This window comes from Oncorhynchus keta, chromosome 32, assembly GCF_023373465.1.
Source record: "Oncorhynchus keta strain PuntledgeMale-10-30-2019 chromosome 32, Oket_V2, whole genome shotgun sequence".
NCBI classification, from domain to species: domain Eukaryota; kingdom Metazoa; phylum Chordata; class Actinopteri; order Salmoniformes; family Salmonidae; genus Oncorhynchus; species Oncorhynchus keta.
In genome coordinates, this window is record NC_068452.1 from 1,881,766 (window position 1) to 1,905,115 (window position 23,350).

At 41.6% G+C, this 23,350-nt stretch overlaps 1 protein-coding gene across 3 annotated transcripts in view; it reads right to left on the reverse strand.

Annotated features, from left to right (window-relative positions):
* LOC118364816 (VPS10 domain-containing receptor SorCS1-like) overlaps positions 1–23,350 on the reverse strand; it is a 158,284-nt gene that overhangs the window by 36,006 nt on the left and 98,928 nt on the right. For all 3 annotated transcript variants that reach the window (XR_008088257.1, XM_035746542.2, XM_052490301.1), the window contains exons 4-9: positions 16,550–16,708; positions 8,630–8,703; positions 6,284–6,348; positions 5,189–5,307; positions 4,790–4,879; positions 1,726–1,905 (exon numbers count right to left, since the gene is read on the reverse strand). Coding sequence is in view for 2 of the 3 variants with exons in the window: in XM_035746542.2 (XP_035602435.2) it covers positions 1,726–1,905; positions 4,790–4,879; positions 5,189–5,307; positions 6,284–6,348; positions 8,630–8,703; positions 16,550–16,708 (687 nt within the window). In the remaining variant the exon portion in view is untranslated. The remainder of the gene's footprint in view (positions 1–1,725; positions 1,906–4,789; positions 4,880–5,188; positions 5,308–6,283; positions 6,349–8,629; positions 8,704–16,549; positions 16,709–23,350) is intronic.

Consider the following 23,350-nt stretch of genomic DNA (forward strand, 5'->3'; position numbering starts at 1 on the left):
GATTTGATTCTATCGCCGATCTCAAGGCCAAATGAGGGGCTTAGACGCGGCTGGTATATCGTCAACAGCTTAATTATTTAATTTTTCGATGGAGCTGATATTTTCTTCCCTGGCAATCTGGTGTACAGCGGGTCCCACGTTTGAATCAGGTATGTAAGCTAATGTCTGCAGTTATTCATCAAAGAAAAGAATGTGCGCGTCAGCAGTTTGAAACTGCTTCTGTGTTCATTCCAAAGCGCCTATTGAAAATGGAACAGCAACTCGGTTTACTTCCAAAAGTGACAGGAGATTACTTTATTCTCCACACCTCCTGGTTCTTAAACTCTCCCACATATAATCTAATATTACTGGAGTAGGTAATATAGAGAAAGAAGAGGTCTATTTGGGAAGATTGCATTTAAACGAGGCTATGTTTGATGGTTATTATCAGTGATATATTCATTCCATCTGTCAACTGTGTGATTGGAAATCATTCAATACATCAAAGTGCTTGGGGGTCGAACACCTTGAAACTGTATAGTTTGTACTTCTGCCAACTCTGGCTGCATTCGATATCATGGCCCCACAGGGACGCCACACTTCAAAGCCTACTATAGGCCTGGGCCTAGTTACTGTACCACTAGAGTATATGGTATAGGTGTTCCAGAGCCTAGCTCCAGAGGCAACAATTCATTTCCGGTCTCAGGAAAGATAAAGGCAATTGGTATCTCAAGGTTACACTCTAGCGCAAACCACCTCTGTTTCTAACATTACATGGCACCCTTGTGCATTGGGAACCTGTATGTGTATTAACCATTTCTCCAGTGTATTTACAGATCGATCATGACATTAAGCATTTTCCTTCACCACACTCCTGCCTTGTTTACAGTATATTCACTGCATACATACATACATACATACATACATACATACATACATACATACATACATACATACATACATACATACATACATACATACATACATACATACATACATACAGTGGGGCAAAAAGTACTTAGTCAGCCACCAATTGTGCAAGTTCTCCCACTTAAAAAGATGAGAGAGGCCTGTAATTTTTCATTTTTCATTTTCACACTTCAACTATGACAGACAAAATGAGGAAATAAAATCCAGAAAATCACATTGTAGGATTTTTAATTTATTTATTTGCAAATGGTGTAAAATAAGTATTTTGTGGCTGTTCCACGGGTGCATGTTCATTAATTGTTTATGGTTCATGGGAAACAGTGTTTAAACGCTTTACAATGATGATCTGTGAAGTTATTTGGATTTTTACAAATTATCTTTGAAAGACAGGGTCCTGAAAAAGGGAAGTTTCATTTTTTTCTGAGTTATATATATATATATTTATATTATTCAAAGTATTTTTTATTTTATTGAGACAGAGATAGGTAGAGATCAGCAGAGAGACAGAAAGATTCAGAGAAGCCGTGGAGCCAGGCAGCAGTGTTACCCACTAGACCAGCCTCAGGCACACATACAGGTACACCTTATCTCCAGTATATTTACTTTGTACATGTACAGGATGTCTATCATGACGTTGTATATTTACCTCATACAGGTCTACCATGATGTTTTATATTTACCTCATACAGGTCTACTGTGATGTTGTATATTTACCTCATACAGGTCTACCGTGATGTTGTATATTTACCTCATACAGGTCTACCGTGATGTTGTATATTTACCTCATACAGGTCTATCATGATGTTTTATATTTACCTCATACAGGTCTATCATGACGTTGCCCTCGTGCCCCATGCTGCTGACTACGTTCTCCAGGGCCAGGGTGTAGAAGACCCCTCCAGTCTCTGACACGTACAGGTTGTAGGTGTCGTTCTGGTTCCACTCCTGCACCGCCGCAACCACCCGGTTCTCATCCGTACTGATCACATGCAGATCCTAGCAGAGAAAGAATGTCAGCGGGTTACATTTGACATTAAGTTGCATATACACTTTATCATGTAATTGGAACAAATACATACATTTGTGAGCTGTAATTAATTACAGACTAGTATACACTGAGTGTACAAAACATCAGGAATACCTGCTCTTTCCATGACTTAGACTGACCAGGTGAAAACTATGATCCCTTATTGATGTCACTTGTTAAATCCACTTCAATCAGTGTAGAGGAAGGGGAGGAGACAGGTTACAAAATAATCTTTAAGCATTGAGACAAGTATTGTGTTTTCTTGCCATTCAGAGGGTGAATGGGCAAAACAGAAGATTTGTGCCTTTGAATGGGGTATGGTAGTAGGTGCCAGCCGCACCGGTTTGTGTCAAGAACTCCAACGCTGCTGAGTTTTTCACGCTTGACAGTTTCCTGTGTGTATCAAGAATGGTCCACCATCCAAAGGATATCCAGCCAACTTGACACAACTGTGGGAAGCATTGGAGTCAACATGGGCCGGTATCCCTGTGGAAAGCTTTTGACACGCTGTAGAGTCCATGCCACGACGAATTGAGGCTGTTCTGAGGGCAACTCAATGTTTGGTGCACTAAGTTAATTGAACATTTTAATGAACATTTAAATTAATCATTTTTACAGCGATTTTGTTTGATTACAATTCAATCATTAGTTGGTAGCTAACCATTTCAAATAGATTGCATTGGTGAAACAATCAGATTTAATTAATGACATTTTCAATTTCACTTACACAATAGAATAATTACACAATAGTAATTACAGTGAAATTACACTGGAATGAACAACTTGATGAAGAGAGTATCAAGCAACACCAACTCAAACTCACACCTCCAATTTCAAAATCCCCATGTAATTATCAAATTAACAGAGGTGATGCAGCATGTAACTCTCGAAATGTATAGCTTCCCCCTCCTTTTCGCCAGTAAGGTAACAGAAAAACAATCTACTGCTTCAGAAGTATCGTACAGTGGAAGTGATCTGATGAAATAAAAGGTTGATTTTGGTACTCTCTCTAACTACTGTAGCTCCTCAATGGAGATGATAGTTTATTTAGAATGCATTCTCACTCATCCAGCACATAATCACAAGAAAATAACATAAATTACAATCAAATCTAACATCTCCCTTGATTAACCTTAAAAATTGACATTCCATGTACCCACAATCAACGCCTGTTAATAATAATAATATGTCAACGGGTGTATTACAGTGGCCTTTCGAGAACCCCCGTCTACCCAATTTACTCATCCCACCCCCGCTGGGTTTAATCATAAGACTAAATCAGTATCCGACCTCATTCTCACCAACGTAACTCCAGCGAGGAGGATATTACACTTATTAACTTGAATTGCGTGCTTGTCGGCCCGCACTAACACAGAGGGACACAAGCTGTTCTCACTAGTGAATTGCATCTATCTCTGACTGCGCCTGCACACCTCAGTGTGTAGAGAGAGAGAGAGAGAGAGAGAGAGAGAGAGAGAGAGAGAGAGAGAGAGAGAGAACGAGACTAGGATGGCCCATGGCTTGATTGAATAAAACATGTTTAATTGTCAATGGAGAGGTGGGAAGGCCACAAAGGAGACCACAAGCATATAGCTGCATTGAATAACAATGCCAGAAATAACGGCAGTTGGTTTTGGCCTCAGTTCACTCATAAATAACAAAGAGATGCTGGATAGAAAGCTACCTGTGATGTTTCCAGTATTGGTCTCATGATGGCTTAGGTTTGAATTCCCATAGAGATTATTCTTTTGATGCATTTAAGGTAGGTTGAAACATTGATATATATCCACTGGACCGGAGTCTGGTCGAGTGGGTAACACTCTCACTTCCGGAATCAAAAACTTCCTCCTGCAGCAGGGATCACTGATTGTTTCCGGCATGAGCCCTAGACACTTCTGCACCCTCTACTCTGTCTCCCTGCTTCTGTTCTCCCTACTCGGTCTTCCTGCTTCTGTTCCCTCTACTCAGTCTTCCTGCTTCTGTTCCCTCTACTCAGTCTTCCTGCTTCTGTTCCCTCTACTCAGTCTTCCTGCTTCTGTTCCCTCTACTCAGTCTTCCTGCTTCTGTTCCCTCTACTCAGTCTTCCTGCTTCTGTTCCCTCTACTCAGTCTTCCTGCTTCTGTTCCCCTACTCAGTCTTCCTGCTTCTGTTCTCCCTACTCAGTCTTCCTGCTTCTGTTCCCTCTACTCAGTCTTCCTGCTTCTGTTCCCTCTACTCAGTCTTCCTGCTTCTGTTCCCTCTACTCAGTCTTCCTGCTTCTGTTCCCTCTACTCAGTCTTCCTGCTTCTGTTCCCTCTACTCAGTCTTCCTGCTTCTGTTCCCTCTACTCAGTCTTCCTGCTTCTGTTCTCCCTACTCGTTCTTCCTGCTTCTGTTCCCTCTACTCAGTCTTCCTGCTTCTGTTCCCTCTACTCAGTCTTCCTGCTTCTGTTCCCTCTACTCAGTCTTCCTGCTTCTGTTCTCCCTCTACTCAGTCTTCCTGCTTCTGTTCCCTCTACTCAGTCTTCCTGCTTCTGTTCCCTCTACTCAGTCTTCCTGCTTCTGTTCCCTCTACTCAGTCTTCCTGCTTCTGTTCTCCCTACTCAGTCTTCCTGCTTCTGTTCCCTCTACTCAGTCTTCCTGCTTCTGTTCCCTCTACTCAGTCTTCCTGCTTCTGTTCCCTCTACTCAGTCTTCCTGCTTCTGTTCCCTCTACTCTGTCTCCCTGCTTCTGCTCCCTCTACTCTGTCTTCCTGCTTCTGTTCCCTCTACTCTGTCTCCCTGCTTCTGTTCCCTCTACTCTGTCTCCCTGCTTCTGCTCCTATCCTGGCATGTTGATCAATCATTGTATGACCATGTGTGTCTGTGAGTTATACCTTAGGCAAGGTGTACTTGGGTAGCTTCATCGGTGTGAAGACTTCCCGCTTGGCTGACACATAGTAGATTGGACGCCCACCAGTTGACACCTGCAGGTCATGAAACCATTGAATGAAAAAACACATTCAAGATATATATGACCCATCAAACATACTACACACTAAAGCCCTGATTAATATAATCTGTTATAATACATTTCCAATAAAAGTATAACATGTTCTCTCTCACACACATACCATTGTTCGTTCACATTCAAGCAGTATAACACATCAATCCCAATGGCATATTCACGCAATATACATACTGATATGATCTCAAGATTTCTGATAATCCTACTACATGTTCTCTTACACACACAGCTCTGTTCTGGTTCACGTCAGATATGTACAATTACCTACCTGGACAAACACATACTCGTCTTGCACCACAAGGGAATTGGGGTCAATGTAGCCAGGGAACGGCTTGCCCTTATTGGCCTCGGTGCAGTTCTGCAGCTTGCAGGTGACGTACAGCGCCTCTGCACACACGGAGAGAAGAAACCGCAGCCATTGAACCAATGATCATATTAGCCAATGGGGGACAGGCAGCCTTCACAGCGAGCTAGCCTTCCATCAGGTGTCTCACATTAATTGCGTCAATAAAGTGGTGAGAGAAAAGCGAGGGGAAAGTGGAGGGTGGACCAGGGAGGCCAATTGCTTTCTTTCCCCTCTATTGCGGTGTGAGGTGGGGAGAGAGGTATTGGACTGGCTGTCCCTGTGTGTTAGGCTTCAGCTAACTATGCTGTCTGGTTTACACAGTGAGCCGCGTGATCAATGGTGATGGCCATACTGGGGCAAAGCTTGCGCTGTCACAAGGGTGTCTGTATCTGTGGCGGCTGCTAACTCGGGGTGATTCTGCCACCCCAGCCAAAAGGGTGGTTGTTTGCTTTCTGTCAGGGATTAGAAGGGAGCTTCTATTTTTGTCTATTGAGTTAGTTGAGGGCCGGGAAGAATACCCCTTAAGTTTTGAGAGATGTATCCCCAGTACAATGGTGTAGATTAACTATGAGGTGTATATGTCATGTGTTACCTCCATATCGGTCTCAACCTTTTGACGTTAGGATACATGGTAAATATAATATGTTCATGACAGAGTAGAAAAACATAAACTGTGAATTGGTATTGTATCATGCGTATTGCGTCACTGTATCAGGTAGATCCATTCAAGTGAATTATGTCCGTGTAAAAACACCGGACAGGTGGCCATTGTGTTTCCATCCATTCCATTGACATTCAGAATGTTGAGTATCGGGATCACTCTGGTTTTAAAGGCATTCTAATATATGCATTACTTTTCTCAATCGTCATTGTGCGTCCCCCGCGCCTTCAATCGTGTGGCCCGTAGCCCTACATACCCTCTCAATCCCTTTCCACTTTAGTTCAAGGCTCATAGTACAGTAGAGACACCGGAAAATGGAGGAACAGAGCAGGAACTCTGAAAATTGAATTACTCACGTCCTTCAGAGATGATGGTTTCCAGGTGAATTAAGCCCGGTTCTTTGTCTAAACCCGTTTTCGACCTGCGGGGGAGAAGAATTTCTTTCATGTACATCACTATTCTTTAGCAAGGAAGGACAGAATGACTTCACTGATGCTACTGAGCTTATACTTACCTTCTCATCCCTGAGATTGCTTGTCAGATAAATTCAGAACACTGAGGGGAAATGACAACCAGAATAACGATTGCCAGAAACTTCAAGGGCCCCAGGCTATAACCTTGAGGAACACCTCAAAAGGTTGTTCATTGAGGTAAAAAGGAAAACTACCTCAGGTGTTGCGTGTGATGTTACCGTGTTCAAGGCCAAACCATACCAAACTGCCCTTACTTTCCTGACAGATTGATGGAGAACACATCCTAACATTAGCAAGAGGGAAGGTAATTGATTTGCTTGCTCAGAACGCCCGCAGACACAGTGCAGCTGCACAAAATCATTACAGGCCTCAAATATTTACTAAAAGGAAATCAGAGGGATATCTTCATAGAGCAAATGAGACAGCACACAAAGGGAGATGAGATCACGCACAGAGCCCACCCCCCGGTCTTAATTATGGCACTTTTTGGCAGTATTGGTGATTTCCTAGATAAAACGCATAATCTCTGGAGACTGACCTATTTACCTTTCTCCCTCATTCTCTCTTCAGTTTAAAAACTAAGGATGAACAACTATTATTTAAGCTCACCTATTTCAATTCTCATAGACTGTACTAGTGGTGAGGTTGAATCTACAGCATCTACAATGTGGGAAGATAAGGGGCAGTGATAATGATTTGACATGTGATTAGCTGTGATGGATGTTGTCTTTCCTTGAGACTAGTGGTTTAAACAGGTACAAAGGATTGTCATGAGATGGAGCTCTTGCCTCACATAAAAAACCCAGAGAAGATGTGATCTATAGATGTGATCCAGATTCTAGATGAAAATCTGCTCACGGCTGGCAGGTTGACGTTTTTTGGGACGAGTCCTGTCCTCGAGTCAGAACTGAGCGATTTCTGCTTGATTTTGACTTCTGCTGCTGCAAAGTCAAAATTGGCTATATTTTAAAAATGTATTAGCTCTTTGGTCTAATTTAATGTTAGGGTTAGGCATCAGGGTTAGCAGTGTGATTAAGATTAGGGTTAGGTTTAAAATCCGATGTTATGAATTTGTGGCTGTGCTATAGCGACCACTCTGCAAAGCTGCCTCCAGAACAAGATCCTGCTCACGACTGTGCCTTTTCTTTTCAACTACAATGGTCAGATTCAGAAAGGAAGTTTCCCAAAAACCTTATCAACAGGGTGCACACAGTCCTAAAAATAAACCTCATTCACTCAAGGAGTGCAGAAGCAAACCCTCTAGGCATCCTCTTCCCAGAACTGCCTAGCTTGTTACCACTGACAGTTTCTCACAAATTTACTCAACAAAAGCTTTTTTCTTTTATACATCCGATTTAAGCCAGTTGTGTTAAAAATGACTGGATTTGACAGTTCGTGTCTGGCAGACGTGGGACCAGCTACGAAGTAGAACAGGACAGAGAACAGAGGAGGAGAACAAGAAACGAAACAGTAGAAGGAAGATCAAATCCCGGCAGAATATAGATGGAAGACGAGAGCATTCTCGTGGGGTGGAATTGACTGACACGGTCAAGTAAGGTCATGCTTTCGAAAGACCTAGGGCTTTATGGTTCAAACAGAAGATCTAAATCAAACTACAATGCTCTCATTATCAAGTATTATCAAGGATTGCTGTATCCCATGACGGAGAAGCTCATAAAAAAAAGGATAATAAATATATATTTGCAGCATTAATTGTACAAGGTATTTCATGCATATCCAAATCCATTTAACTCCCTCAAACTAACATTCCAAACGTAACTCCAAAACCTTGGATATGACCTTGCTTTAGGAATAACATTGAACAGGACCCCTCCTGAGCTCCAACAGGTTCTGGCTGAAATCACAAAACTCATCCAAAATTCCACTCATGTGTTGACTACTCGGTCTGTTCACATTCCCGTGTCCACGAGCCACGCTCGACCAAACGAAGACCACATCGTTAGCTGCATTCCAAATCCTGAACCATTCAGCACAGTGAGTTCACGAACAAGCCCTAATGCATTCGTTAGAAGTGTGAAACTCTTTGGAGCGCCAGCACCTTGCTATCTCATGTTGAGAAAGCACAGACGTAAACACGTCAATAATGTAACGCAAAGAAGAGGATTCACTCTGGCATATCTGCTTCCAAAGACCAAATAAGGATTTCAATGTATAGTTAGTCTTGACATTAGGGAAGACAGGAAGAAGGTTATAGGTTGCTGTGCTTACCAGTAGAATCGATTGGGGGCCACCCTCTCATGGACAAGTTGCCACCTCCTTCCAAACTCCACCGAGCTGTACAGCTGTGGGGAGAAAGCCGGTGGGACTTACATACTGTATTCAGTCAGACAAGACAGATTACATGAATACTGTAAAATAATCATTCAACGCAAACCCTAAGTGACAGTCCAGATATAGTTTACTTTACTTCAAATAGTTTAGGATTTTCCCATTACCCTCAATGTGATACAATATGAGCACTACTCGTTATACAATTAGTCCTGCTCACTTCACAAATGATGCAATCACGCAATTACTTCCGTAGGAAAAATTGTTCCCAAGTTCATTTACATTCTTGAGATGCTATGTTACCTACTTGGCACAAGAGAGCAGCAAAAAATGTGCCTCAGAACAGGGCTGAAGCTGATGGACACGATCTGTCAATTCTCCTCACATTCTTTCCATGTGAAAACCTCACACACATTCCCAGGTTAAATATGAAGCTGTAAAAGGGATTGTGTATGGTGAGGGTGTCATTGTACTGGATATATGGCTGCATACTCCTAACAAGGCTAGAGATCAGCGGAGGGGATGTGTGTGTTTGTGTGTGTGTGGCGGGGGGCCTAGCAGGGGAGCCGCAGCACAGCCGGTGGTCTCAATGTGAGCATTGTTTCGAAAGTCAGCACTTCGGTAGGTTGCTGAGATATCCCAATCTGCTACACAGAGATGGTTCGCACACACACACACACACACACACACACACACACACACACACACACACACACACACACACACACACACACACACACACACACACACACACACACACACACACACACACACACACACACACACACACATAGGCATCGCAATCTCTATTGGTAGATGGTTTGAGCCGAGGGGGGATTCTTTCAAGAAACAGGAAATCTTATTTGGGGAAGGAAGCATGGCACAATTGAACATCCTGAATAAGCATGGAATAAATGCCTTTTGGTTGCTTCTTTTTTCACTATTTAATTTGGAGTCAGTATTTTTTCTGGTTACTATGACCTATCCATGAATAATGTCAATATTGGGCTTTGTTTTGTTTGATGTTTTTTGAGCTTAATCTGTTTACTGCTGTCCAGCCAATGAGACGCAAACCTTGTGAGAATGGTAAAGTTGGGAAAGTTTGGATGTGGTTTTTTTGTGTTTTTTTTTTTTTACAAAATCACCTGCGACAGCTAAGCCAAATGATGTATCGGTTTACTGATTATAGCAGAGAAATCAATGAGGCATGAGACTTTATTTAATTGTTTTAGTTTGTGGACTTTTTCCATTTTAAACGTGAGCGATCAAGCATAACATGTAAACAGTCATTTATTAACGGCCGACTGAATGGTGATACTGTTTGTTAATATTTGTTTATTTTTTAAATTGTAGTTTTTTACTCTTTCCTGAAGGGTGAAGTCAAGGCCTCAGTTAACAGACCTCAATATCAGCACATTTTCATTCAAATAATCCCCTTGACAATCCTTGTTATTCAATTGATAATCATGTTTAATTAAACTGATCCGAACCACCATTAAAGCCAAGCTGAATCGCAGCCATTTGAACTGTACTGAAATGATGTTCCATTATGTAAGGTCTTTAACAATGTCTTTACACAATGGTCTTCAAAGAACACCAGTGAAGGCCAACCATTAGGGTCTTCAGTCCACAACACATACTACTACCATCCGTAACATCATTAAACATTTCATAACCATGTCATAACATTAGATCAGGTCAGGTTGAACACGTTACTATGTATGTACAGTACTGTACTGCATGTACTATACCGTCGGTTGCTTCCATACCATTTGTGCCTTACACCATATCTGCATATGAGCATATGCTATTCTGGCCACAGAACATGGTCGATATATTTCTATGTCAATACATGGCAGTGGAAAATGTGAAAAATGCTATTTGAGCTGAGCTATGACTTTCATAAGGAACAGAGTTGAATTAAACAGATGCAAGAAGAAGGGTTAGAGAGGCAGGAAATCACTGACTAATTAGCTAACCCCCACACTGGCGTTGTGTCTCAAATTGCACCCGATTCCCTAGTTAGTGCACTAATTTTAACCAGGCCCCATATGGATCTGGTCAAAAGTAGTGCCTCATGTAGGGAATAGGGTGCCATTTGAGACACATACAGTGTTAGCACTTAGTCAGGCAAGTTGGAGAGGAGGGAGAGTGAGAGGGATTTGTACACTGAAATAAGTACTGGCTAGAGAGCCAGATCTCCAATCTAGGAAATGCCAAGGAGGAAGGAGGAATAGCTCCAAGGGACCATAGAGAGTAAATAAAGAGAATGGGAAAGACGGGAGCAGGAGATAGAGGGAGGGAGACGAGGGGAGAGTGAGAGTGAGAGATTTAGAGAGAGAGAGAGAGAAGAAAGAAGTGAGGGTCTATAGAGTGTAGCATATATATATACACATGGCCAGGTGCATCCTATAACAACAGCCGAAAACATCCCGAAGTACAATAAGTATCTCCTCTGGAGAAAATTAGTATTATTATTTATCAGATGCGAAGCATTAGGCCCAAATGGCTCTGGCTGCAAGATAGGCATTTATTAATGGTAATGGTCAAAATGGCTATATATCGCAGGTCTGGAATATATCTTTGGCATAATTACCTTCTCTCTTGCCTCAGTAATTCACAGACAATTACCATCACAAGACAGTGTCTCATGTATTAGATGATTATTTATTCATGAACCATTCCATAACCATTTATTCGATACAAATATGCACTGCATTCCCTTAGACTCCAATATCAATGAATTATAAGCACAATGTTTACATGTTTGTCTGATTCATCGAATCACTTAGTCGTGGCGAAAAGGAATTAGTCAAACCCTCGGTCTAAATGTATATAATACACGTTTAGCCTTTGTTAAAGTGCATATGACTGTTTATCGGGGTTCACCTCGGTTGGTTTTTCTTTCTCCTAAAGTTATTGGAAGGAATGCCGGGCCTACATTTAACGGACGAAGAGCTTCAAGGGAAATCTACCTCATATTCACCATCTCCAGCACCACCCCAACATTAACATATGTGAAAATGGCCCGTTTCTATGTTTTGTAGTAAAAACAATAGAGAAAGATGAGTCTTTCCAAGGACATCATCAACCAATTAGTAGAGAATTAGTAGGCAATTAGTTGGCAATGCCTACGCACAATTGGTCAAAATCAAACGGTGCACAATGATGATATCATTGGAAACACGTATCTTCCTCTATCTCTTTTTACTACCAAACATGGAAATAAACAATTGTCACATATGTCTATGTTGGGGTGGTGCTGGAGGTGATGTTCATGAAGTTGAAAAATGGTGAAGTTTCCTTTTAAGGGACTTAGGTATTGGTCCTCAAAAGTCCCCAAACTGCAAAAGAAAGTCCCCATGTAGGGCCATCTATAGGACTCTATGAAATATATGAAGTATGTTGAGTGTATGGCACTATTCAGGGCATTTGGAAAGCATTCAGACCGTTTCCCTTTTTCCACATTTTGTTACGTTACAGCCTTATTCTAAAATGGATAAAATAATTTTTTCCCCTCAATCAATCTACCCACAATACCCCACAATGACAAAGATGAAAAACATCCTGCCACCACCATGCTTCACAGTAGAGGGACTGGGAAACTAGATGAACGGAGCAAAGTACAAAGAGTGTCTTGATGAAAACCTGCTCCAGAGCGCTCAGGACCACAGACTGGGGGCGAAGGTTCACCTCCCAACGGGACAACAACCCGAAGCACGCAGCCAAGACAACGCAGGAGTGGCTTCGGGAAAGTCTCTGAATGTCCTCGAGTGGCCTAGCCAGAGCCCGGACTTGAACCCAATAAAACATCTCTGGACCTGAAAATAGATATGCAGCAACACTCCCCATCCAACCTGACAGAGTTTGAGAAATTCTACAGAGAAAAATGTGAAAAACTCCCCAAATATAGGTGTGCCAAGCGTGTAGCGTCATACCCAAGAAGAATCAAGGCTGTAATCGCCAAAGGAGCTTCAACAAAGTACTGAGTAAAGGGTCTGAATACTTATGTAAATGTGATATCAGTTTTTGGTTTTTAATACATTTGCAACATTTTCTAAAAACCATTTTTTTCTTTGTCATTATGGGGTAGTGTGTGTAGATTGATGAGTAAAAATAACTATTTCATCCATTTTAGAATAAGGCTGTAACGTAACAAAATGTGGAAAAAGTGAAGGAGTCTGAATACATTCTGAATGCACTGTATATGGAGTATGTGGCTCTATATATGGCTTTGGTTTCAGTCACAAGAACTGAATTTATTCAAGTATGAGCAAATCAGTTTGAGTAAGTTATGACTACTTGACTTTGCCACTAAGTTGAACTTAAACATATTACACTTTAACATTATACACATGACATAATTAACATATTACACATTACACATTATTACATATTAACATATTACACAGTCTAGTGTCATTATGTCAACAATCATCAACCCATTGTGTGAATGCTTCTCGCTTCCTGGAAAGTTCAGGGCTACCTTCAGGACTACTTTCAGTTTACATCCACCGACACCAATCGAGTCTCTAACTCGTCTAATCGCTCTTTCTCCCTCCTTCTCCCTCTCTTCTCCCTCTCTCCCCCTCCTCCCTCTCTCTTTGTCATATCTGAATATGAGTAATGAGTCAGACAATAGCCTCTCGCCATGGTCACGCCACTAACTCACCGGCAGAAAAAAATTGTCCCCTGATGCTGCCTCACCCCTCACTCTCACCCTCCACCTGACTCATAACAGCTCACCTTGTTTTGATGTCTGACAGAGGCCAAAACCGACAGAAGACAGAAAGCCTCAGATGACAAAAGAGACAGTAGCTAGCTACCAGACACAGTAGTTAAGTGATCTCTCTCTCTCTCTGTGTGTGTGTGTGTGTGTGTGTGTGTGTGTGTGTGTGTGTGTGTGTGTGTGTGTGTGTGTGTGTGTGTGTGTGTGTGTGTGTGCGTGCGTGCGTGCGTGCGTGCGTGCGTGCGTGCGTGTGTGTGCGTGTGTGTGTTTTCTAGAAGTCCCTCAATCTAAGACATGCAAATAATGAGGAGGAATAGCTCTAAGGGACCACTGCAAGATAAATGAAGGGAGTGAGGAAGGAAGGAAGCGAGGGAGTTAGAGAGGTTGCCTGACGACTCAAACTGAATTATTCCGCTGCTCGTCTGAGACTGCCATCATTGAAGCTATTTGTCGTGATGTCAAAATGAGGGGTGTTGTACAAAACAAAGTCATCAATGATTGGATCATTTCTAACCAATCAGGTGATCAAAGCCCGTTTTCAAACCCACTGCTTTACCCAGGTGTGTTCTGGCTCTGGCCCAACCCATCGATTTCTGGGACCAATCAAAATGGATAGAATTTGTTTGCATTCAAGAAATCGTCTGGGAGGTACTCGGATTCAGACTCATTGCGGAGAATAAACTAACGCTCGTGGGCGTGGCGTAGCATTTAGCTGGAGCAAGGAGTCTGGGTAGTCCGGTAAGTAGAGAGGGGGGTAGGTAAGGAGAATGAGCGATTGAGATTGAGAGAAAATGAGGAAGAGAGAGAGAGGGAAAGAATGAGAGACGGAACGAGAGGTACGCACATATATTAAACCTGTATGCTGTATACACTGAGTGTACGAAACACTATGAACACCTGCTCTTTCCATGACATACACTGGCCAGGTGAATCCAGTTGAAAGCTATGATCACTCATTGATATCACTTGTTAAATCCACTTCAATCAGTGTAGATGAAGTGGAGGAGAAAGGTAACATAAGGATTTTTAAGCTATGAGACAATTGAGACAAGTATTGTGTATTCTTGCCATTCAGAGGGTGAATGGGCAAAACAGAAGATTTGTGCCTTTGAATGGGATATGGTCGTAGATGCCAGGCGCACCGCTTTGTCTCAAGAACAGCAACGCTGCTGGGTTTTTCATGCTCAACAGTTCCCTGTGTGTATCAAGAATGGTCCACCACCCAGAGGACATCCAGCCAACTTGACACAACTGTGGGAACATTGGAGTCAACATCGGCCGGCAGCCCTGTGGAATGCTTTCGACACCTTGAAGAGTCCATGCATGCCCTGGGGGGGGGGGTTGGTTCAACTCAACATTAGGAAGATGTTCTTAATGTTTTGTACACTCAGTGTATATGCATGGCCAGGTGCATCTTATAACTACAGCCAAACACCTCCCAAGTTACACTAAGTACCTCCTCAGGAAAGAAAAGAGAAACATTCATTATTTATCAGATGTGAAACATTAGGCGCAAATGGCTCTGGCTGCAAGCAAGGCATTTATTAATGGTAATGGTCATTCTCAAAATTGCTATAAATCGCAGGTCTGGAATATATATTTCACATATTACCATCTCCTGCCTCAGTAGTTCATCAGTAATTACCATCATCAGACAGCGTCTCATATATTAGACGGTTATTTATTCTTAAAACGGCAACGCTTCATTCCCTTGGACTAGAATCTTGATGATTCATCGCCACATATGTTATACCTTTGATGCCTTTTTCCGAAAATACTGTAGGGGATATCAAACCCCTGAGTCATGGTGAAAAGGAATTAGTCAAACCCTCGGTCTAAGGGTATATAATACACGTTTAGCCTTTGTTAAGGTGCATATGACTGTTTATCGGGGTTCACCTCTGTTGGTTTTGCTTTCTCCTAAAGTTATTGGAAGGGATGCCGGGCCTACATTTAATGGATGAGGAGCTTAACCTCTTGAAGGACTTAGGGATTCGTCCTCTAAAGTCCCCAAACTGCATCGTAAAATCCTCATGTAGGGCCACCTGAGCCACATATACAGTAGGACTCTATATTGAGTATATTGAGTGTATGGCACTATATATGAAATATATGGAGAATATTGAGAATACAGTATGGCACTATATATGGAGTATGGCTCCATATACAGCAATATGTAGTAGATTGAGTATATGACACTATATATGGAGTATGGCTCCATGTACAGCAATATGTAGTAGATTGAGTATATGACACTATATATGGAGTATGGCTCCATGTACAGCAATATGTAGTAGATTGAGTATATGACACTATATATGGAGTCTGGCTCCATGTACAGCAATATGTAGTAGATTGAGTATATGACACTATATATGGAGTATGGCTCCATGTACAGCAATATGTAGTAGATTGAGTATATGACACTATATATGGAGTATGGCTCCATGTACAGCAATATGTAGTAGATTGAGTATATGACACTATATATAGAGTATATGGGGTATAGAGTACATGGCTCTAGTCTCAGCCACAGAAACTCAATTTATTCAAATAAAGCAAATCGTTGCGTAAGTTATGAACACTTGACTTTGCCACTTGTCTAAACTCCAATATATTAAATAGAATCAACAATCATCAACCCTCATAGTTTAAAACCCACTCACTTTCTTAGTTTGAGGGCTATCATAAGTTTAAATCCACTGGCAATCCACAAAATATGCTAATCAAGTCTCTCTCTCTCTCACCATGGTAACGCGACTCACTCAACTGCAGAGCAACCAGTCCCCAACTGATGCCACCTCATCCCTCACCCCACCGCCTGAGTCAGAAGAATTATCATTTAATTACCATAGTAAATTATTGTAATGTTTGTTTATGTGTCAATTAATCCCATAAGGGATGGGGTTGCCAATTGACGATTTGACACGAAAAAAAAAAAAAAAGATTATTCATTCATAACAGCTCATCTTGTTTTGATGTCTGACAGAGGGCAAAACAGACGAAAGACAGAAAGCCTCTGATGACAAAAAGAGACTATAGCTAGCTACCAGATACAGTAGTTAAGTGATCTCTGAGTGTGTGTGTGAGCGCGTGTGTCAGTCAGTTCTCTCTCCTCCCTCTCCTCTTACCTTCTGGTCATGGCTGTAGGCAAGGATCCAGTCCTCCTGCTCGGGGTGGAAGAGAAGGCTGAGGATGTAGAAGCTGAGGCGGTACTTCTGATAGGTGGCTCCCTCATCGGAGCTGATCAGCAGGCTGCTTTCCACCTCCGGGTCAGTCAGAAGCATGATCTGAATGAGAGCAGGACAGAAATAGAATCAGAGCTAGCCATGGAGGGAGCTGGTCCTGGAAGAATGGGAGATATTATAGTTGGCTTGGGAGTGAGGCTTAGTTTGAATCAGTGTTGGATAAAGATTTAAATGGTATATATTTTGGTAATCCATGCAGTGAAGGCTCATGAGAGGAAGGGGAGAACCATCCTACTCAGTAAATATCATAAAAAATTGTGAAACATTAAAACAGTTATCCTTTTTAGATAAAACTATACTAAATGTATTCACGTCACCAAATAATTTATTAAAACCCACTGTTTTGCAATGAAGGTCTACAGCAGCCTCCACAGCACTCTGTAGGGTAGCACCATGATGGACTCCGTGGACAGCTAGTTTCCGCCCTCCTCTGGGTACAACGACTTCAATACAAAATCACCCCCTTCCATAGACTTACACAGTAATTGTGACAACTTCCGGAAGACGTCCGTCTGCTTCTGCAGCATGAACCGACATTTTGTCCACCCAATAAATCAAAGGATCAGAGAATTAATCTAGTACTGAAAGCATAAGCTTCAGCTTGCTAGCATGACAGTTTATAAAATGTGGTGAGTACTAGACTCAAAGAAAGAGAAAGCCAATAGTTGAACAGTTTAACAAATTAATTTAGTTAAAAATGAAGAAGCAAGAGAGAGAGAGCTATATTTTGTTTGTATTTTTTTTCACTTTCACTTAGCGAGCGAATGCAGCTAGCTAGTTTAGCCTGCTCAAACACCCAGCTCAAACAGAGAGGGATGCTATGTTAGCTAGCTGGCTATGGCTATCCAACACTGGAACACTTCCAAGTCAAGGTAAGCTTTTGGTTTTATTAATGTATTGCTACCGGGCCCCATCGGTGTAACTGCTAAACTGCTTGCTGACTGTACACTGTACTGCATGATTGTAGCAGGTTTACTAACATGTTAGTTCTAGTAACCATGTTGACTATGACGTTAGTTAATATGGTGACAATGATGTAGGCCGTGTGTCGCGGTTGGCGGTTACAATATGAAGGTTTGGCTTAGAAAGGTTTTTTTCGCCTGGTCACAGACAGCTAATGTGTTGTGTACTGAAGTCCACAAGCAAAGGGAAAATGTGAGCGGAGGAGAGCGTGTAGATGCGAGAAGGAATTATACAATGAGCAAAATTATCATGCTGTTTGTATGTGGCTGCTATGAAAGTGAACTGTGTTTGAATGTGATTAGGGTGTATTCATTCCGCCGATTCTTTTGAAAAACATTTCTTAAACGGAAGCAAACGTAACGAAACAGGGATAAACATACCTGAATTTGTCAAACAGAAACTCTTGTTTGCAACTGTTGGACTAATGATTACACCCTAGATCAACTCGATACAGCCAAGAGTGTGCAAAGTATTGAATGTGTCACTGTCTGTCACCTTGATTACTCCAATTTTCCCCTCGACCTTTGCAACTAAGTTGTAAACTTTCATTGATAGGTTAGATTGTAGCAATCTTATGATGGGAATAGGGAAAATTCTAGTATCATGTATTAACCTAAACCTATCGATTTTACATTGAGCTGATAACAGAAATAAGGCCATGCTCATCCTCCCTCATCTTAAACGTCGCCGACCACCACTGAATCCATGTGATAGGCAGCTTGAGAGTTTGAAGTTGCACGATTGAAAAAATAAAATAATTATTCAAATATATGATTTGATTATAAAGTCTACATTTAATAACAGATATAATGTCAGTAATTTGCGGTTCTAAATTGGCGTCTTTAGACTCACTGTCATCTCCCACTTGTTAGATATCTCAATTATAAACCTGTGTTCTTCTCTGCTAGATCCTAATTACTGTTGTACAGACAGTCTTTTAAAACACCTTTTGCCTATCTTGTAGCGAGTGTGTATGGGTAACGCATTCAGATTGCTCTCCCTCTCTCTCTTTCTCCTGCTCTCTGTTCAGTCAGGCTTTGAAAGCTCTAATTTCCCACAAGCTTTGTTCTTTTCTTGGAGGTTCACAATTTTTTCCCTGTGATTGTGCCAAATGAGAACAAAAACACATATATCAAAAGATATAATCAGCAGCAAATGTAATTGAATCAGTCATCCTGAACACTTACATAACCCCTTATCAGTAGCACAGTGGGAAGGAAGTAGAGTGTGTGTGTGTGTTAATTAAACCATGAACTGATTGGCATATATTATCCTAACTCATCCATCCCAGTAGTGTCCACAATTTCAGTGTCAGACAACGACTCTGAAACCTCCACAGTTTCAGTGTCGAGACATTGTGGAACCGTCAAACGGTCGAAGTCTAGGAGTCTCTTCACACCACCATTTTTCTATAGTTCACCCTTCCCCAGCCAGACCACTGATAACATTATGCTAGCAAATTATCATTAATGACACCAGTCGTGCAGGGATCACACTGCTATGGAACCATGCTGACTGGGTTATAGAGGATAGAGAAAAGGCTAACGGAGTAGGGAGACACAACCTTCAACCAACATCCCAAGGTGATTTTAACAGGTTCCCCTGTGTCACATGACAGATGTCTTTCCAATCAGTTATCACTCTTTCTCAGCTTTTCCCCATTTGACAAATCTCCTAAGTTTCCCTGATTACCATCAATAGCGGTGGATTTGGGAATGGGGCATGAGCTAAAATGCCCAATACACTTCCAGCAGGAACCATTGGCTATATAACATAGTCTCAGCCGCGCCTGCTCAAGCTTGCTAAGTCATTTGTCAAACTATGCATGGTAATGGTAGCTATAGTGGGCCGACCCCAAACACAAGTTCATCAATCACAGTGAGCTAGCTAGCGTAGCGCCATACGTGATCCACATGCTGACCAATCCAATCAAATATCAAATGTAGCACCCAACAAGGTTTCTTTTTTACATTCCATACACAATTAACACTTTGTAAGAGACAGTATTTTAACTCTGGGCACTATAAAAACGTGTGTCTGCTCCTACAAATATGGAAACAACACCCTATTGTGATACAGCCCTATTCTAGCCTAGCCTATGTAGGCTAATGCAGCTATTGTGATACAGCCCTATTCTAGCCTAGCCTATGTAGGCTAATGCAGCTATTGTGATACAGCCCTATTCTAGCCTAGCCTATGTAGGCTAATGCAGCTATTGTGAAGGGAGGATTATAAGCAGTTTCATCAATTCGGGGAACACTCACAACAACTTATTTCAATAATATGTTTTTGGAATATGGAAATCGATATATATCCTAGTGCGACGTGGAAATGGATTATGAAGATTCTGGTGAGCTTCTCGGGGATGTGGTTGTATCTGATTAGTTCCACTTATAACCTTGAGATGAGAGAGAAATGAGGGGAAGAGTTGGACAGATGTGGCTGTGAGGGAATGAATCCTGTAGGAGTTGTGTTTAATACTATATTCTGCTTCATAAGATGACATTAACCACGAGCGGTAAACAGGGCAATGAAGTTGCCAAGTATTCAGCAGTTTTACTTTTATCTAAATACTCAACTTCACTTAACATGGATAAGCCTTTAGACTTATGTTAGCTCGGAGCTTTACCTTGTCATTTTACATATTTATATAAAACTGTATAAAATTGTCAACAACGTCCTCATCATGCAGAATTACATGACTGTTTGCTTAGACAGTAGCTGTATCTTTAAATAAGCCATCTTGGAGCTTTACCTTGTAATTACATGACTGTTTGCTTAGACATAGCTGTATCTTTAGATACGCCATCTTGGAGCTTCACCTTGTAATTGAACAGATTTCTATAAAACTGCATGGAAATGTCAACATCCTCTTCACACAACATGACATTACAGTGTCATGTTTAGACAGGAAATGACAGACTGAACATGTTGACTCAATCAACGTTTCCAATGGCAATTTCAAGAAACCATCACACTCTGGTCAAAACAATGCATGTCCAAATGTTGCGTAATGCTTTGCTTGTTAAATCCTTCACTTGTTGCTTAATTAACAGAGTTTGGGGAATAAAATGGAGTCTGAAGGAATCATGCTGACCCTGAAATGTTCTCCATCAGAGTTCCATGCTCTGTAATCCACACTTAAACGCTGGCATTTTGTTCATTTCTACACTTCACACTTTCCCCTGATGGGGCACGGGGAAAAGAGAGGGCATGCCTGGAATTGCTACATTTGTGTGTGTGTGTGTGTGTGTGTGTGTGTGTGTGTGTGTGTGTGTGTGTGTGTGTGTGTGTGTGTGTGTGTGTGTGTGTGTGTGTGTGTGTGTGTGTGTGTGTGTGTGTGTGTGTGTGTGTGTGTGTGTGTGTGTGTGTGCACGGATTTAGTTTATGAAGCCAAAGAGGTTCAAAATGACCAAAGGATAATGAAGCAGCCACCAACTACAAGACATTTAAGAAGTGTGCGATGAATAACACAGTGAGTTAATAGCCGTGCAGCAGTAAATACTCAGTGATAGAATATTAATGAAATTAGGCCCATATTTTCCATTTCACCCCAGTCACAGTAATTGGATTGTGAAGCCTCTCTCTAAATCCAAGCATAACACAGTCGGTGCCCCAGCGACAAATATACTCTCTTTGCACTATAGGAGGTTCAAATGGCAAGATTTCAAGGAAGTTAATGGAGAGGAGTAGAGGGAAAGTAGTACTCACTAAATTGTAGCTCCTAACAACAGACTCCCACTTTTAGGCTGACTACTCACTTCTAGTTTGACTACCCAGACAGGATTATGAGAGTTTGAATGGGCAACATGACAGATGTTACTTCCTGTAAACGAGCAGCAGGTGCATTTGTTGTTGAACGGAAAACAATAGGAGTTGCTTGTTCGACTAATGTCATCCCATGGACGGTCGGTGACCAGTAGGTGAACTCCTCAGACAAAAAAGTCAGTCTTGACTGTCTCTTTCGCCTTGTAGAGAGTGTCTGAAGAGCATCAGAGTAGTTTAGAAGCCATGAATCAGCCACCATCTAGTGGCCCAAGTAACAATTACACAACACCCAACATAACTAGACCAAGGGTCTTCAACCTTTTCTTGCCAAGGGACCCCCCTCCCAGGCAAACCAGCGACCCAGGAACCCTCATCATATGTTAGCAAAAACGTGTTTCTTTCACATGTCTTGTCTTATCATCAGATGAATGATAATGGCAAATAGAAGTAATTAACATTTTATAATGAATATATTTGGTGAGGTTTCTCTATATTTTGACTCCCCCCCCCCCACATTATGATTGGAAGAGGAAGTGGAACTCCAAACACATTTTGGCTAAGAGCACTGAAATTGCAACATCTATGCGGCTGGTGCTAGTGCTTGTCGTAGCCTATAGCTTTGCTTTAATGGATACATGTTTTTGTTTTTTTGGATTGTCATTTTCTCATGTTGAGCCTGACACTTGTGTTTCACTAAGCTATAGGCCTACAGTGTTGCAATGCTGCTGTTTAGAATGCTGTCTGTTTGCAATAATGTATTTACTTCCTCAGTCATTATAGTAGGACATTCAAACGTTGCAGATTGTGAAATGAATGTTCCATGCAACAACATACTAATCAGTAAGCAATTTATGTTTTTAAATAGGATATAACTGTCCTGTAGCCCTAAAAGCCTACCTTTGCCGTCCTCACGCTCTCGTGCAGCTTGGGTAGAACGTAAAACCAGTCTATTAATGCCAATGATCAAAACAATAGCTTACTAGGGATTGTTTCATTATACAGACAATGCAGTCTGGCCAACTAGCCTATCTATAGCTATATACAGTACTTAGCATGGTAGCCTATATATGTTACACACTGGAACTTGGACTCCACGCTGTGGGCTATCTGTCTCATCACTCGTAGGCTTTACCGTCAGCTTGGTTTTCTGGGAGGAGGAGGAGGTGGAGGCTCGACACTCTCACTAGAGGAACCTGTCACTATTCGCAAAGGGAGGAAGAAGAGGAGGGCCCTGCTATAAGTCCACTCTTATAGCAGGGCCCGGGCAGTGAGGTCTCAGTCTGGACTGGCAGGCTGCTAGTGCTAGCTGCTGCATAACTAGGCCTATTAGCTTCCACCTGGTGATTCCTCATTCGAGGACAAGGTGGTCATTTGGCATGAGGTTGGTCAGATAAAGCTTTTTTTGCTGCGTTTTTGTGGACCACTTGGCCTTTTGTTCATCCACCATCAACAATGCACTCACTCTCCATCCGAGTCCGACCTGATTCACCTAACTGTTTTCAACTTTTGATAGCCGAATAGGTGAGGAGGCCGAGGCGGGCTGCCACCGGCACTGCTCGGTAATAGGCTAATTAGATGCATGACAACTATATAGTCTGTCTGACTAACCTACTACTATGTAGATTGGACAATAAGCACTTCACTTGTTAGATGTGGAAATTAAAAAGGAGGGTTACTGTCAAAATAATTTCTTAATAATTAATCAAATAATTTTGGTACAGAAGGTTTCTGTACCAAATATTAAGTTCTGCTTTTCTGATGTATCAAATTCTTATGTCATGCAATAAAATGCAAATGAATTACTTAAAAATCATACAATGTGATTTTCTGGATTTTTGTTTTAGATTCTGTCTCTCACAGTTGAATTGTACCTTTGATAAAAAAATTACAGACCTCTACATGCTTTGTAAGTAGGAAAACCTGCAAAATCGGCAGTGTATAAAATACTTGTTA